The sequence below is a fragment of the Protopterus annectens genome, chromosome 7.part1, assembly GCF_019279795.1.
Source record: "Protopterus annectens isolate FY-2018-M chromosome 7.part1, PAN1.0, whole genome shotgun sequence".
NCBI lineage: Eukaryota > Metazoa > Chordata > Ceratodontiformes > Protopteridae > Protopterus > Protopterus annectens.
Genome location: NC_056740.1, coordinates 330,266,311 through 330,281,695, shown reverse-complemented (window position 1 = coordinate 330,281,695; position 15,385 = coordinate 330,266,311). Strand labels below are relative to the sequence as shown.

Genomic DNA, 15,385 nt, shown 5'->3' with positions numbered 1-15,385 from the left:
GCTCCCTCTAAATCCCAAGTTCATTCAGCAAGCTCAATGGCTGGAGAGCTCAGTGATCCTCATTGCCCCTTTCTGGCCTCGCCAAGTTTGGTTCCCCACTCTGTGGTCTCATGTAATGTGTCCTCCTTGGATGCTAGATCCAGTAACGGATCTGATTACACATCCCTCAGGGATGCCTCACCCAGACTTATCAGCCTGAAGCTCACGGCCTGACTGCTCCAATTCCCATAATAGCTAGGACTCCCTGGCTGTCTTCTCCTGTTAAGAAGCTCTTGGTAGCGGCTCACAAATCTTCTACCAGGAAGGTTCATTCGAGTAAATGGAAGTGTTTCCCAATTTGGGCTTCTCTGCATGACCTAGATTCTTTCACTGCACTAGTTTTGGCCATTTTGGAAGGACATTTTCAATCATGGTGCTAGTTTCTCTACAGTTAAGGTGCAATTGGTAGCGATTTCTAACTTTCACATAGGTGAAAATTCAGCCTCATTGGCTTCTTCTAAGCTTTGTAAGGCCTTTTTGAAAGGTACCTTTCTTCCTAGGTCTCTGGTTAGAGACCCAATGCCCCCTTGGGATCTTACTTTTGTGCTCCAGGTCTTGGTTTCTCCTCCTTCCAAGCCAGCAGCCACAGTTGATTTGCAATTTCTGCCATGGTAGCAATTACATCAGCCAAGAGGGTTTCTGAGGTTCAAAGCTTTTCTGTCAAGCCCCCTTATGTGGTCTTCAATAAAGATAGGGTGTCCCGGCAGCCCAATCCAACTTTTCTACCGAAGGTGGCATCAGAATCTAATATTAACCAGGTCATCAATTTGCCAGTTTTCTTTCCAAATTTCCAAAATAAAGGAGAGTACAAATTGCACTTGCTTGATGTACACAGGCAGCTGCATTTCTATTTGCATAGAACAAAATCCTTTCAGAAGTCAGATCAACTTTTTGTTTCCTTTTCCAAACCTTTCTTGGGAAAGCCTGTTTCTAAAGTTACTATTGCTCGATGGATTTCTGAATGCATTTATTTGGCCTGTTGAGCCACAGGGCTATCTCCACCAGGACATGTCCAGACACATTCTACCAGGTCTGTTGCTACGTCTGCAGCCTTTTGGTTCAGGGTTTCTTTAGATGATATCTACTCTGCGACTCCCTGGGCCTCATCACACACATTTATCTCCCATTATAAATTGGATCCTCTTTCCAGGAGCAGGGCATCCTTTGGCTCAGCCATGCTCGAACATCCTTCCATGAGGACCTCCCAAGGTTTATTGGCAGCTGGGGACTCTGTCTCGCAGGTTGATAATCAGATGAAAACAACTTCAGATAAATAAGTTACGTACCTACCATATTGTTCCATCTGAGTTATTGCTTTTCATTTGTCTTCAACCATCCCTCCCTCCTTCCCCTTGCCTTGTGTGGGCTGTGTAGTGGACCGGATGGAAGAGTCATAGCCTCTCTATCCTGGCTAATGTTCCCCTTGATACGCCTTTTGTTGGTTGTGCCAGATTTATAGACATGTAGTGTTTGGTTTGGGATGCTGCTGTTCTGCAACTTACTTGATCTGAGGGGATGAGGAAGAATGGGCATTATGTGTAGGGGAGGGGCTTGGACTTTGGATCCGATGCTGGAGTATGCAGCCAAGTCAGATCTGGCCAGATCAGAGTCCCTCAGGTTGAAGACAAATGAAAAGTAACAACTCAGATGGAACGTTACGGTAAGTACATAACTTATTTTTCTTTCATTTTAAGTGCCTTTTTTAAGGACTACTAATTTATTTATTCTGTTTATTTCAAAATTATTTTATCCACAGGATCAAACACTGAATGTAATGCGGAAGACTGAGAGTCAGAATAAAATATTGTTACATTTTGAATACCTTTAGATTGTAGTTTCTGGCTGGTATGAATTTTTTTTCTTACAGCGGGTATTCAGAGACATTGAATAGCATTTATAGGTGTTCTCTTCAGCTGAGTAGGGCACTTTGCTCAGTTTAGCAGAGATGCTCTGCTTGCCTATATTATTTAGAAACCGTTATTATTATTGGCATGTTTCTGAATCCTATTAAAGCCCTCCCGTGAATGTCTGTAAATTGCCTACCATGTACTTTTGAGTGACAATGGAGAGATGCTTCATTGAGTAGACTGCTTAGGGCTGAGCTGTGCAGCTAGAGTTTGCTCTTTTAGGCAACCTGTGTAACCAGCTGTAGTAAATGCATGTACTGCAACTAATAGCTGCATGTTCTTTATGCAAGTTGCATAGTACATGCATCTTTGAATCATTACACTACACATCTTCCATAATAGCGAGGAGGTCCATGGTATGCCAAGTTAACGTAGGCACCACCTACAAACTGTTGCATTTTCATATGTCTTGAAGATCATTAGTAAGTGGCAAGATGATTAGCTACACGGCTTTACAAGGCTGCTAAGGAAGGCCTTTTACAAATCTTGATGAATGTCACCCAAATTTTCATGTTGTCCTCGAAGTTTTACATGCTTAGGAAACATCCTGGACCAGTGGTGTTTCAGTTATGACTTTCAGTGTATACTTTGTGGAGGATTCAGTGCATAGCTTACTTGCATAGCCTCTAAACTAAAAGAATAAGTTCTTTGTGTATGGTAGGGCAGCTTATTTCAAACCTCATAAAAAAAACAGCACTGTGAAAGGCACAAAAAGATATGTAAGTTTAACTTCATTGTGATTGCATTACTTGAAATCCTTTAACATTTGAAACAAACCATTTGTATATAATTATTACATACTGTGTGCTGGAATGTAATTTCCTTTTACCCTACTGAAGAAAATTTGAGTATACCATTCAAGCAGTAAATTTACTTCAGAACCATACAAAGTATTGTATATGACTGTTTTAATAACTTTTTGTTTCATGCAGGTTGGTAGTTCAAAGGATGTTAGTGTGGAAAGCCTTGCCTTGTTTCATCTTCTGGAACCTAAAATAGGTATGTGCAATGGAAAGGACTTTTTTTCTCTTGAGGGGTTATTGGAATATATCTTTTCGGAAAATAGTTCTTCCTGTTCAGTATATAATTTTATTATTTTTATGATGGGTTTTATTCTTGTCTTCCCTGAAATGGAGTATACAGAAACATTCTTTCAAATTTTGTATAAAACTGTAAACTTCACTAACTTTGTTGTGCCCTTACTGATGACTGCATTAGCAGCTTGCTCTTAGGAACAGTTAAAACATCTTGACTAGAATATAAATAGAAAAATAGTAACAAACACAAGGAAAATAGATACGTTCTGTAATATTGCTGTGGTTTTGGCAGGCAAATATTTTCAGCAGTACCATAGTGGTTTTGACAAAGAGGTAATTATGAAAAGTGGGAATGATGATTTGCTTCCATGAAAATATTTCTAATTACTTTTTGTGTCACCATTTTGTGCCAAAGTTATTTGCTAGGGTATTTGTATTTGTAATCCCCACTGCATTCAATTTATAACATGCTAACTATTCTTTAGGATGAGACCATCATTCTGCTTTTGGGGGGGGGGGGCTTTATACCATGTAGAGTTCCATTACATGTTCCTTTATTTTTGCCACAAGTTAATGTAGTTGATATAATTATTTGTTTAATTTCATCCAATACTTTTTAGATAATTTGCTGTTTTATTGGGGCATGTTGGTGTTTGTTGACATGGTCAGTAAGTAACACACACGGTGTGGGTGAACTTCTGACCTTTAAGAGATGTGTATTCAGATTAAACTCTCTAATGTTTGATACATGACATGCAATGTCCTGTAAGTGGGCCTTTAGAATTATAAGCTTTATACTCTATATATCCTTTCCCCTTTTTTCCATAATATATATAAAGTATGTATATACTTCCGCGTTGTTGCCTTGCAGCAAGAGGTTCTCCCATTTGATTCTCGGCTTGGGTTGGGAGAGCCTTCTGTGTGGAGTCCGTATGTCCTCCCCGCGGTCGATTGGGCGTTCAAAAGACATGCGTTGAATGGGCGTGCCTTTATTGCTGGTTTGGAGTCGGGCTGGCAACTCGATACCATAAAAACCAACTACCAATCATTAGTGGACTGGAGTTCCACTGTGGCGACCCCTAACCGGGAAAAGCCGAAAGACCAGCAATATATAAAGTATGTATACATCTTTATATAGGTTCATAGATTAGTACTAGGCTAACTGCCCTTGCAAGCAATTTTAAGCCTAGCCAATTATCCCCTGTGAGATTCAAACCCTGTACCTTGTGTTTGTAAGGCAAACACCTTAACCATTAGGCCACCCTCCCTTTATGTCGTGTATTATATTTATTCATAGATACAGGAATCATAGAAGGTTCGATGCCACTGAGTCTTATGACCATTATGCCTTGGCAGTTCTCACCCTAGACTATATCTCCTCTTTCAAGTAGATCGATCAAGCCCATGGTGAATTTCAGATTCCAGTCTTGGGCTTTGTAGAAAAGGAACTGCACTGGTGGAGACAATAAATGGCTCTGAATTCACATCTCCTATTTTCTCTTCATATCCCTGGTCCGTCGGTGACTATACATGTATCTGATTTTGCTTGGGGAGCAGTTTCTATGACGGTAAAGACAGAATGCCTATGAACTTCTCAGACAGGCCAAAGCATATAAATGTCAACAAGATGAGGGCTGTCATCCAAAATGTCAAAGAGATGAGGGCTGTCATCCATGCCTTAAAATCTCTTCATTATGTTTGGTCCCCAGAACTTCAGGTAATTTCTGTCAACACTACAGTGATGTGGTATATAAATGAACAAGTCATACCCTCTGTTCAGACTGGATGTGATGGTTTGGGTGGTAGTTCTACAGCATTCCTTAATACTACAAGCGTTTTACATTCCGTCAGAGCAGAATCTGGTGGCAGGCAAGCTAAGCAGGACCAGGAAAGACCCTAACAAATGAGTAAGTTCATCCAGTTGTGGGGAACACCTCAAATATGTCTGTTTGCCTGCTTTCAAAACAAGCAACTGAATGTATTCTGCTCTAGGACTCCTTGCAAGGAAGCCTGGAAAACAGATGCATTTTCATTCCCATGTCCGGGAATGTTCCTTTATGCATTTCCACTCTTTCCACTGATATCCACAGTAATTCTGAAGATTCAGAAAGATCTACAGAATCGTTGTGGTTGGCTCCCTTTTGTCCCAGGCAACATTGGTTTTCCCTTCTTATGGAATTGGCCAAGGGCAGTTACTACAAATTTCCTCACAGACTGGTTCTGCTCACACAAGACAGGAGGAGTTTGATGCACCCCATTCTCAAACAGCTTCCTCTGACTGCCTGGATGATGCAATTCTAATACCTTTTAGGCACCTTTTTTCATGAAGACAGTCAGCAGGTACTAGTGGAGGCAAGAAATCATACTACTAGGAAATCTTATGTTAACTTTTTTTGTTGCTGTTATGTCTTTCGGCTTTTCCCGGTTAGGGGTCGCCACAGCGGAACTCCGGTCCGCTAATGATTGGCAGTAGATTTTTACGTGCCGAGTTGCCAGCCCTGACACACAACCTTCAATGAAGGTACACCCATTCACGCATGTCTCCACACAGAAGACACTCTAGCTGAGAATCAAATAGGACAACGCCTTACTGTGAGGTGACAACGCTACTGCAGCATCACTACCGCAGTAGGAAATCTTATGTTAACTTTGTTTCTTTCAGCTTTTCCCGGTTAGGGGTCGCCACAGCGGAACTCCAGTCCGCTAATGATTGGCAGTAGATTTTGACGTGCTGGCTTGCTGAGCCTAACGCACAACCTTCAACGAAGGAACGCCCATTCACGCATGTCACCACACAGAAGACGCTCTAACTGAGAATCGAACAGGACAACGTCTTACTGTGAGGTGACAACGCTACTGCAGCACCACCACCGCAGTAGGAAATCTTATGTTAACTAATGCAAGAAAATGTTCTAGTTGGTTCCTTATCTATAACCAGGGCTGTCTCAGGTATTATTACTTCTGGTTCTCCAACATTTGTGTGAGTTACTATTCTATGGCTTGTTTGCTCCTTTGCTAAGAGGTTTTTGTCAGTCACTTCAGCATGTCTGTCCATGGATTCTACTCCTTATTTCAAACTTTGCTCATGTTGCTCCGCAAAGAGTTTTTTTGTTGATAAGTAAGGTCATCCATCTCTTTTTCAGGTGACACTTAATTTGGGATGTTTACTTTTTTGCTGGGAAAGTTATTTTTGTCTATATTTGTGTGAAGAAAGTGAAAACACTGTTATCTGTGTAGGCATGTCTGGCAGGAGACTTGGGTTCTCGGGTTGACTTGTATTGTATGCCAGCATGTCTAATTGTGAAACTGTAAATAAGTTTTAAAATGTTGAGTATTTCCCTGTTTAAATAGAATGTTTAAAGAATCTGTCAGTGTTTTGATGCATTTCTCATTGTGCATGTTTGAGAGGGAAGTACTGTGGAGAATAGGTGATGTCCTTAGAATGTACTGGTTGGTAGATGATTATTTGAACAGCTGATTGACAGGAAAAAGAACTTTTTTAAACAGCTGACTGTTATTTTTAAAAATAAGACAGTCGAGACTGTTAAGCTGTGTAGTCAAGTACTGAGCAGTTTGTGAAGAGCAGCAGTCAGGTTACAGTGCTGTGCAGTGATACCTGAAGAAAAGAGAACTCGCCAAAAGCTGTAAGCCTGCCTTTGCCTTGTTATGTGTTAGATTAGATCAGGGACAGTAGTATTCTCTAGTTAGATTAGGAAAGCTTAGTTATTTAGATATAGTTTTTCTAGAAAGATGGACTTCTTTCTAGAGTTTAATTTTACATTTCTGGTGTTTATTGAAAGTTATTGATTTACATTCTTGTAATAATTTTACTTATTATTAAATATTTTTCAGTACTTTACATTGCGGCTGGAAATCAGTGTGTTCTGTAGAGATTACTCCCCAGGTCGCATCGAAAGCCTGGTCAATTCTGGTCATAGCTGTCATTTATTTTGATACTTAATTTTCATAACTGTACACCCGCTTGGAAGGGAGTGAAGACACTCTGATTGGTGGCAGCATTACATTGTTATTTTGGGGAAAGGACACAGCTGGAAATCTGTGTCAGGCTTTCCCAAAAATGTGTGGGTGTGTGACATTTAAATTTATTTTGAGTGTAAGTGTATCAGAGGTCTTAACCTAGGACACATTGCTCTGAAATGTTTAATAAGGAATTACGTTAGGGGTGGACAGAAGTATATAGTCCAGTCCCAGGTTATTAAGCGTGTTCCTGATGTGCTCTTAGGGGAAAAATTGTGAAATATTACTCTTGTTTAAGTGACAGTCTCACACTAGAGTCAGTAGTGAGGACTGAAGCTCCTTAGTTACTGACCCAGGATAGTAAGGGACGTCACATTAATTGGTGGCATTCCGGTAGGGTATTGGCCGGATGTTACATAAATTAGTGGCAGTCCAGTTGGGTATAGCCAGATGTCACAGTTTGAACCAGCTATTCTGGCTGCTTTTTGGTAGTAGTAGTGCTTTCTTGCTCTGACATTTGCAAGAGAGTATCCAGATTGGTGGGTTAACTTACAAACATGGAAAAGCAAAACGGTTATCTGTAGAAACAAAAGCCCTCATATATGCCCTTACTACTTTGAGTGTACCTTGAATGTAGCTATTTATCTACCTCATTTCTATCAAAATTTGAATGACAGGGAATATAGATACTATATATTTCAGTCATCCTTTTTCAGCTCTGGTATTATCTTGTCAGTACTGAGCTCTTTAGGAAAGCTATGCTGATGTGGATGTCCTAGTATGAGACTGGAAAAAGACAGCCTGTGTCATTTCAGACTATTCTTGTTGGTTGTTTCTTACTCTATATTTTCTTGTTATTCATACCATGGTGAAACATTTCCAGGCAGAATTAAGGGACATTCTAATAGAATATTCTTTTCTGTGATGGCATATTGGAAAGAGGTGAACTTTAGAGGCATTCTAAAGGTAACTTCTTGGTCCTCTGTACATACTTTTACAAAACATTACAAACTGGATTCCTTTTCCAAGTCCAGGGCTAATCTCCAGGGGCTTCTGGATCCTTATCATTCTTCTTCCCAGAACGAATAGGCTTTCATAATCAACCCATATAGGCAAAAGGCTACTGCAGCAGTGTGAATGATGAACATACTACAGTTGTGTAACCTGCTGTTACCATAACAGTGGAAGTTTAAATTTCTCACTGCTGCAGTAGCACCCAGCCACTATCTCCTTTCTTCTGCCTGTAGGTAGCTGTTGGGATACAAACTTATTTGTTACTGTTTATATCTTTTAGAGGTTCAATATGAGTATGTTCTTCTCCCTGTATGGGTAAGAAAGTTCTGGAGATTTCTTTACCCTGACTTCTGATTTTCATCCCCTGGGCTGTTCAGTTAGAGCTCCTTCCTCTTTTTCAGGGTTTTCCTCCTCATCCACAAGATCAGACTTCTTTTTTTTCCCCATCCTGCCATTTAGTGTATGCTGAGTCTAGGAATTCTAAAACCTGTTTCGCTTTCTCTGACAGGAATAGATTTTTGTTCAGGAGTAATTCTGGTGCCAGGAGCTTTCCAATATGGCGGCATACTGATCAACAGCTTAATTTCATCTCTTCTAGTGTGAAAAAAGAAACTGATAGATAAGGGCCAGTAATTTTGCCTGTTTTAATAAAATTCAGCTATTGGCTAGCAAGTACACTGCCTGGATGCCAGCAAAGAAGAAACATAGGGAGCCTCAAAGAAAATTAACTAGAAAAGTCGAAGAGAAAATACTGACTGGGAAACACCTTGCAGTTCAGCAAAAAAGCAGTTCAAGCTTCAGCTTTGGCGTAATAGATGACTTCCAGTAATTCAGAAGAAAAAAATAAGTCCGATATGCTCAGAGCTGATTAAAATAAATAAAACATTGAAGGAGTATATCAACTCAAATAAAAGGTTACAAGAAAATGCGATACGTTTTAAACAGTTACTCAGGTAAACTGATAGAACTGCAAAAACAGATCAAAATGAAGAAAAGACTGGCTGAGTATGAGACTTCCCAATGGGAGCTGTTTCCAGAAATGGCAGAGTAAGAAGACAGAATACTCAGAGAAAACCTGAGATTTCCTGCTGTACTAGGGAACAAACTGTAATAATTTTATGAAAAGTGCAAATAAGTAACTGGGCTGGTATTCCATAGCAGGGTTTGTTATTTGAAAGGGCACATTGTGTGTATGCCCCAAACCTGGCCATGAGAAAGCAGCCAAGACATGTATTAGTAAAGATGTAATTATAACAGAAAAAAGATTTGATGCTGACAAAACTATAGCTGAAGGGCAAAGTATTAAAACTGGAGAGAGTAAAGTGTCTGTGGAAGAGAAGCCAGTTTATCCCAACAATCAGGGAATGTCAAGAGGCATGAAAGAGATTCAAGCTGCTGTATCCAACTGTCATTTTTTCATGCAGAACAGGCTAAGGGGGAATAGAAAAGTTTGTCCAATAAAAAGTAAGCCATCAAACAAAAGTAGACTTTGCTTCTCATTTTTCTGGTAAAACTCATAGAGAGACTTTGCCAGTGAAACTTTTTCCAGTGTTCCAAAGGAAAATGTTTAAGAGACAGAAAAAAGCACAGAAGTTGACTAGAAGAATAGAGAGTACCTTGGACTTGAACAGGAGTCTGAGATTGGGAGGTTTAGATGAACAGGAAGAAGACCAGCAACACTTAATATTACTGAATAAACATGAGACTATAAAGAATAAATCACATTTGTGAATCATGGCTTTACAAGACAAGGTGGCAAAATAATCGATTTTTTTATTTTGTTAAACTTGTTAGAGGACTGACAGAAATATACCCCACATCATGTCATTAATGTTTGGAAAGACACTAAAAGGAAAAAAGGGGAAAAGTAACTATAAGTAAAACAATTTTTGTTCTTAACAGTATTTGTACAAAACATTTCGTGATGTAAATTCCATGTTATACAGTAAAACGTTCAGTGATTGCTGTATGTGATAAAAATACTAAAGTAAACAATTGTTCTTTTTCTTTTTTATTTTAAAGAAATGTAGGTATTACCATGTTAAAAGAGAAGAAAGGCTAGGCAAAAGTACATTTAAGTTAATAAGTTGTAATCTTGGGCTGTTGGAATGGAGGATGGGGTGTAAAAGTGCACTAATCATAATATATGTTAAATTGAAATGCTTTCTTTTTCTTTTGCATAGGAGAATGTCTGGATTAATACCCTAGGCTTAATCTAATGACATTTTTTTCTATAAGCAAGCAGGTTTTAAAAATGAAAGATCACAGTGTAATGAAAAGATGTAATGGGATCCTATCTCGCCTACATTCATGACAGATGGGTTCGGAGCCGATCCATCGGCTCCGACTCGGCAACTTATATACTAGCACGAAGTCTCTCATTGGCTGGGCTATACCCTATCCCAGGATGCACTACACCTGCTTCCCCAGATCTCGTTTGCCGCTTTACTAGCTGGACGTGGTCTCGACTTGGCTGGAGCTAAGTGATTTATCTTTACCTTTATTGGTCTTTGACCTTGGGGTTTCTTGTCAGATATTAACCAAACAGCTGTTTTAACAGCTTCTTTATCCTATTTTTGAAAGTTTGAGTGCTAAGTGTTGTCTGGTACTTGTTCTTTTGTTGTCGGGCAAGGCCCGTTTAAGTTAGAGGGCCCTTGCCCTATCCTAGTGTAGTTTTAGTTAAAAGGCCTTTTTCTACTATTAATTTAATTCCTTTGTGTTTTTTGTACCTACGGGCCAAGCCCGTTTAAATTAGAGGGCTTTGGCCTTGGTATTTTTGTCAGTTGTTTGTGAGGTAAATTCTACTGTGTCTCGCGCTTTTCAGTTGGCGCTATTTTTCTTATAGTGCTTATTTTGTGGTGAACTCTATTTCTTTAGCTACCTGTATTATGTCTAAAGAACAGAAGTCAGGGTTTAAAAAATGCACTCGGTGCAGTTATAAAATGTCCATAACAGACAGCCATTCTATTTGTGTTTATTGTTTGGGGCCAAAACATTTACAAGAGACTTGTAGCGTATGTCATGCCTTTTCTGCTAGAGTTCTTCAAGAGCGTAAGAACAAGCTCATTTTAAAAGGGCTTATTAAACCCTCCTTTGAGGAAGCTTTGAATCCTCCTGTTGCTTCCAAAAAGAAAAGATCATCGGCTCCGACAAGTCCGTCGGAGCCGACTTCTAAAAAGAAAAAGTTGACCTCTTCTTCCTCGGCTCCACTGACTTCGGGGCCGAGTGTCGAAGAGTCTGCCTTGATACCTCCTACTTCGGTTCCATTGTCTTCGGAGCCGCAAGTTGGAGTATCGAGAGGTGAATCACCTCCATCGGCTCCAATGGCTTCGGAGCCGGTGGAAGTGTGCAGCTCAGACTCTTCCCCCTCGGCTCCGAAGAAAAAGGCTTCTTCGGCGCCGATAGTGATCCATGAGTTGGTGGAGTCGGCGCCGACAGTATTGGAGCCGTTTCGGAGTCTGTCCCCTTCTCCCTCGGAGCCGAGAGGAAAGTCTTCTCGAGTGTCTACCTCCTCTAAATCCTCGAGACTATCGGATTCGGACCTGGATAGGGTTTTACAGAGGCTCTTCCAATCTCCAGTATTTGCTAAAATGGTCTCGGCTCCAGCACAGTTTGCTTCGAGCCGATCCCCTCCTACACTCTTGATTCCTCCTCCAACCTCTTCTGAGTTGTTGGAGCCGGTGGTGGTGGAGCAATGTGGAGCCATACGGTCGGAGCAGAGACCCCTATCAGGCCTTTCGGCTCCGACCATGCTTCCTACCCTGTCCTCCGGTTCAGGGTTTGGCACTGCGACCTCTACAGCCGGGCCCGAGGGGAATACTTTGGGATTAGGTGCTTCGGTGCCTAGTCTTCCCCTCGGAGCATCGGCTGCTGGAATTCCCAGTGCCATCGTGGCCTCTAGGCCAGTGACTTCCTTGGATTCTGGAGGTTCGGCCTTTGAGGCCATGAGGAGCGCGCTGGCCATGCCCTTGCCGGTTCAACTAGACTCTACCTCACCGTCCCTAGATTTGGAGACTGGTGCCTCTGTTGTGTTGCAGCCCCCCGGCAGCGGGGCTCCAGGGCCTGAGGATACCCCAATCGGGGGTTCCCTTCTTCCGGGTGGTCCGTCCGAAACTGCTTCGGACGAACCTCCACGGAAGAAATTGTGCAAGAGGAAGCACGTAGACTCCCAAGATGAGTCTATCACATCGGATACTGACCTCGATGACGCTGAAGGGTCCCCCAAATCATCTTCGGATGATATCTCCTTCTCAGATATCTTGGAGATTCTGAGACAGAGAGGTGACTGTCAAGCCAAAAACCCTTCAACTGAGGAGTCAGTCTTCCTCAAGGCCTTTGGAGCCCAGCCCTCCGCCTCCTGGGTGTCTCCGCCCTCTGATGAACTCCTTGATGTGGTTTCTCGAAGGGTGTGGGAACACCCTGATTCCGTGGAACCGGTGCCTGCGAGGCCTAACAAATTCTTGTCAGCTTCCCCCCAGAAAGAATTTCTCACTAAGGGAGTACCGGTAGATGCTTTGGTGGTGGCTTCTGCCACACAGCAGGACGTGGCAGAGGCTTCGACGTCTATTCATCCTCCTAATAAGGATTCTAGGAGTATGGATAGGTACGGGAAGCGTACCCTGTCCTCAGCGGCCTTTACCTTACGGTCGCTGAATTATTTATGTCATTTTACGAGGCTCCAAAGGGATCTTCTCAAAGAGCTAAATGACTCCCTTGTTGGTAATCTACCTGAAGCGCTGGCCTCGTCTGTTGGCGCACAGATGATTACTCTTTCTTCTATTGTTAACTCGTCCATGAGGCTCATCTCGTATGCAGCCGAGGGGGCGAGTAGAGCAGCGGGAACAGGCGTTGCCCTTAGGAGACAAGCCTGGTTACGCTTGTGTTCGTTTACGGAGGCCTTCAAGTCTTCCTTCGCCGACGCCCCCTTTGATGGGTCATCTTTGTTTGGACCCAAGGTGAAGGACACGCTATCTCGGTGCGAGCAGGAGGGCAAGACTTTGACTGCCGTTGGGGCCCGTTATTCCGCTCCTTCCAGGCCTTATCCCAAGGCTGGGAGAGGAGGGAAAATGTGGTTCAAAAAATCCCAAAAGTCTTTCTCTACTCCACCCAGTGATTCCCCCTCCAGAGGCAGGGGGGGGGGGAATTTTGGAAGACGCCGCCCCAGAGGTGGCAGAGGCCCCCGTAACTCTGGAGACCGCGATTCCTTTCATGGTTCTTCATACAACCAGCGTTCCTGAGTGGTTGCCCGACTGTGCAACTCCGGAGCCAGTCGGGGGTCGCTTTGCGGCGCATCCACAAGCTTGGGAATCCATTACAAGCGATCAGTGGGTGCTTCGCATTATCACCGGAGGATATGTCATCCCTTTCAGCAAACCCCCCCTTTCTTTAAGGGAAATCCCGGACGTGCCACCCAGTCAGCGGGATCAGGCAGCATTAGAAATTTCAAAGCTGCTAGAAAAAAGAGCCATCCAGCCTGTCCCCACCGACCAGATCGGATCAGGAACTTACTCAAAATTATTTTTGGTGCCAAAAAAGACAGGGGACTTCAGGCCCATTTTGGACCTCAGTGCATTGAATCGTTTCGTCAAGAAGTCCAAATTCCGAATGGTCACTCTTCAATCTATTCTTCCTTTGCTGGAAAAAGATGCATGGATGTGCTCAGTAGATCTCCAGGACGCTTACTATCATATTCCCATAGCTCAAGAGTCCAGGAGACATTTACGCTTCCGCCTCGGAGCCAGTCATTTCCAATTCCGAGCACTGCCCTTTGGTCTCACCACAGCCCCCAGGGTGTTCACCAAGTGTCTGGCAGTGGTAACTGCTCACCTGAGAAGTCTGGGATTCCAGGTGTTTCCTTATCTAGACGACTGGCTCCTTACAGCCACCTCCGAGCATCTACTTCTTCAAGCGCTCAGAGCCACATTCACCTTGGGCCGTTTTTTGGGGATCACATTCAATTTGCAAAAATCTGTACTACAGCCTTCTCAGCGTATTACTTTCATAGGCGCAGACTTAGACACAGAAAGAATGCGCGCCTTTTTGCCGGCAGCAAGAATTCAGATCTTACAAGATCAAATCAAATCCTGCCTTCACTTACAAAGAGCCCCGGCCCATCGGATTCTACAACTGTTGGGCTCGATGGCGTCGACTATACTTCTAGTTCCCTTGGCCAGACTTCACATGCGAATTCTACAATGGCTACTGTCGGTTCAATGGTCTTATCAGGAACTGCCCTTGAACCACTTAATCATAATAACGGAAAGTTGCCGTCGAGATCTGCGTTGGTGGCTTCTACAGTCAAATCTCGACCAAGGGCGATCATTTATTCCTCAACGTCCGTTGCCACTGTGACCACGGACGCCTCCCAGGTAGGGTGGGGGGGTCATTACCTGGACAGGTCGGTCCAAGGCACATGGCAGATCCAGGAAACACATTTGCATATCAATGTCCTGGAGATGAGCGGTACTATTGGTACTCCAAGCTCTCCATCACGCTCTCCCGCAGGGCCCAATTGCGATCCTATCCGACAACATGTCGGTAGTATGGTACATAAACAAGCAAGGGGGTACCAGGTCTTACCCACTATGCAGAGAAGCCATGAGACTTTGGCACTGGGCGGTAACTACCAACCGCTTTCTAATGGCAACGCACATACCGGGGAAGTCCAATGTGATTGCGGACAGATTAAGCAGGACCATTCTCTTGCCCCACGAGTGGTCCCTCAATCAGAGTATAGCTGCGAAAATCTTCGACAGATGGGGTCTTCCTTGCTGCGATCTGTTTGCCAGCCCCCACAATGCGAAATGCACAGAGTTCTTCACACTGTTCCCTTCCCAGGGACAGATTCCCAGGGACGCTCTGACCCACAGTTGGCCCTCCGGTCTTCTCTATGCCTTCCCTCCGTTCCCCCTCCTACCGAGGGTGATCCAGAAGGCCATTTACATGGAGAGCGAGATGATTCTGATTGCCCCGCACTGGCCTCGTCAAGTTTGGTTCCCTTTCCTACAGAGGCATGCGATAGAAGGTCCATGGTTTCTGGATCCGGTGCCAGACCTGTTGACTCATCAGTCAGGACGGCTTCATCCGTCTCTCAGGTCCCTGAAGTTGGCAGCATGGTTACTCCACTTCCATCCTTAGTCCGAGATAATGCTCTCGCCGGATGTGGTCCACATTCTGTCTTCTTCCCATAAACCTTCCACCATCAAACTTTATTCCAGTAAATGGAAAAGGTTTGCCTTCTGGGCTCAAGAACGAGGTATTGATCCTCTCACTGCTCCAGTATCGGAGGTTCTGAATTTTCTGGCCTTCCTGTTTCAGTCGGGATCTTCAGTTTCTACCATTAAGGTTCAACTAGCGGCAATCTCTAATTTTCATGCTTCATTTGAACCTTCATTGATGTCTCACAAACTT

The 15,385-nt window shown here is 43.2% G+C and overlaps 1 protein-coding gene across 1 annotated transcript in view; it reads left to right on the top strand.

Moving 5' to 3' along the window:
• NDUFAF3 (NADH:ubiquinone oxidoreductase complex assembly factor 3) overlaps positions 1 to 15,385 on the top strand; it is a 439,874-nt gene that overhangs the window by 164,675 nt on the left and 259,814 nt on the right. The window contains exon 3 of the mRNA XM_044078745.1: positions 2,879 to 2,945. Within this exon, the coding sequence (XP_043934680.1) occupies positions 2,879 to 2,945 (67 nt within the window). The remainder of the gene's footprint in view (positions 1 to 2,878; positions 2,946 to 15,385) is intronic.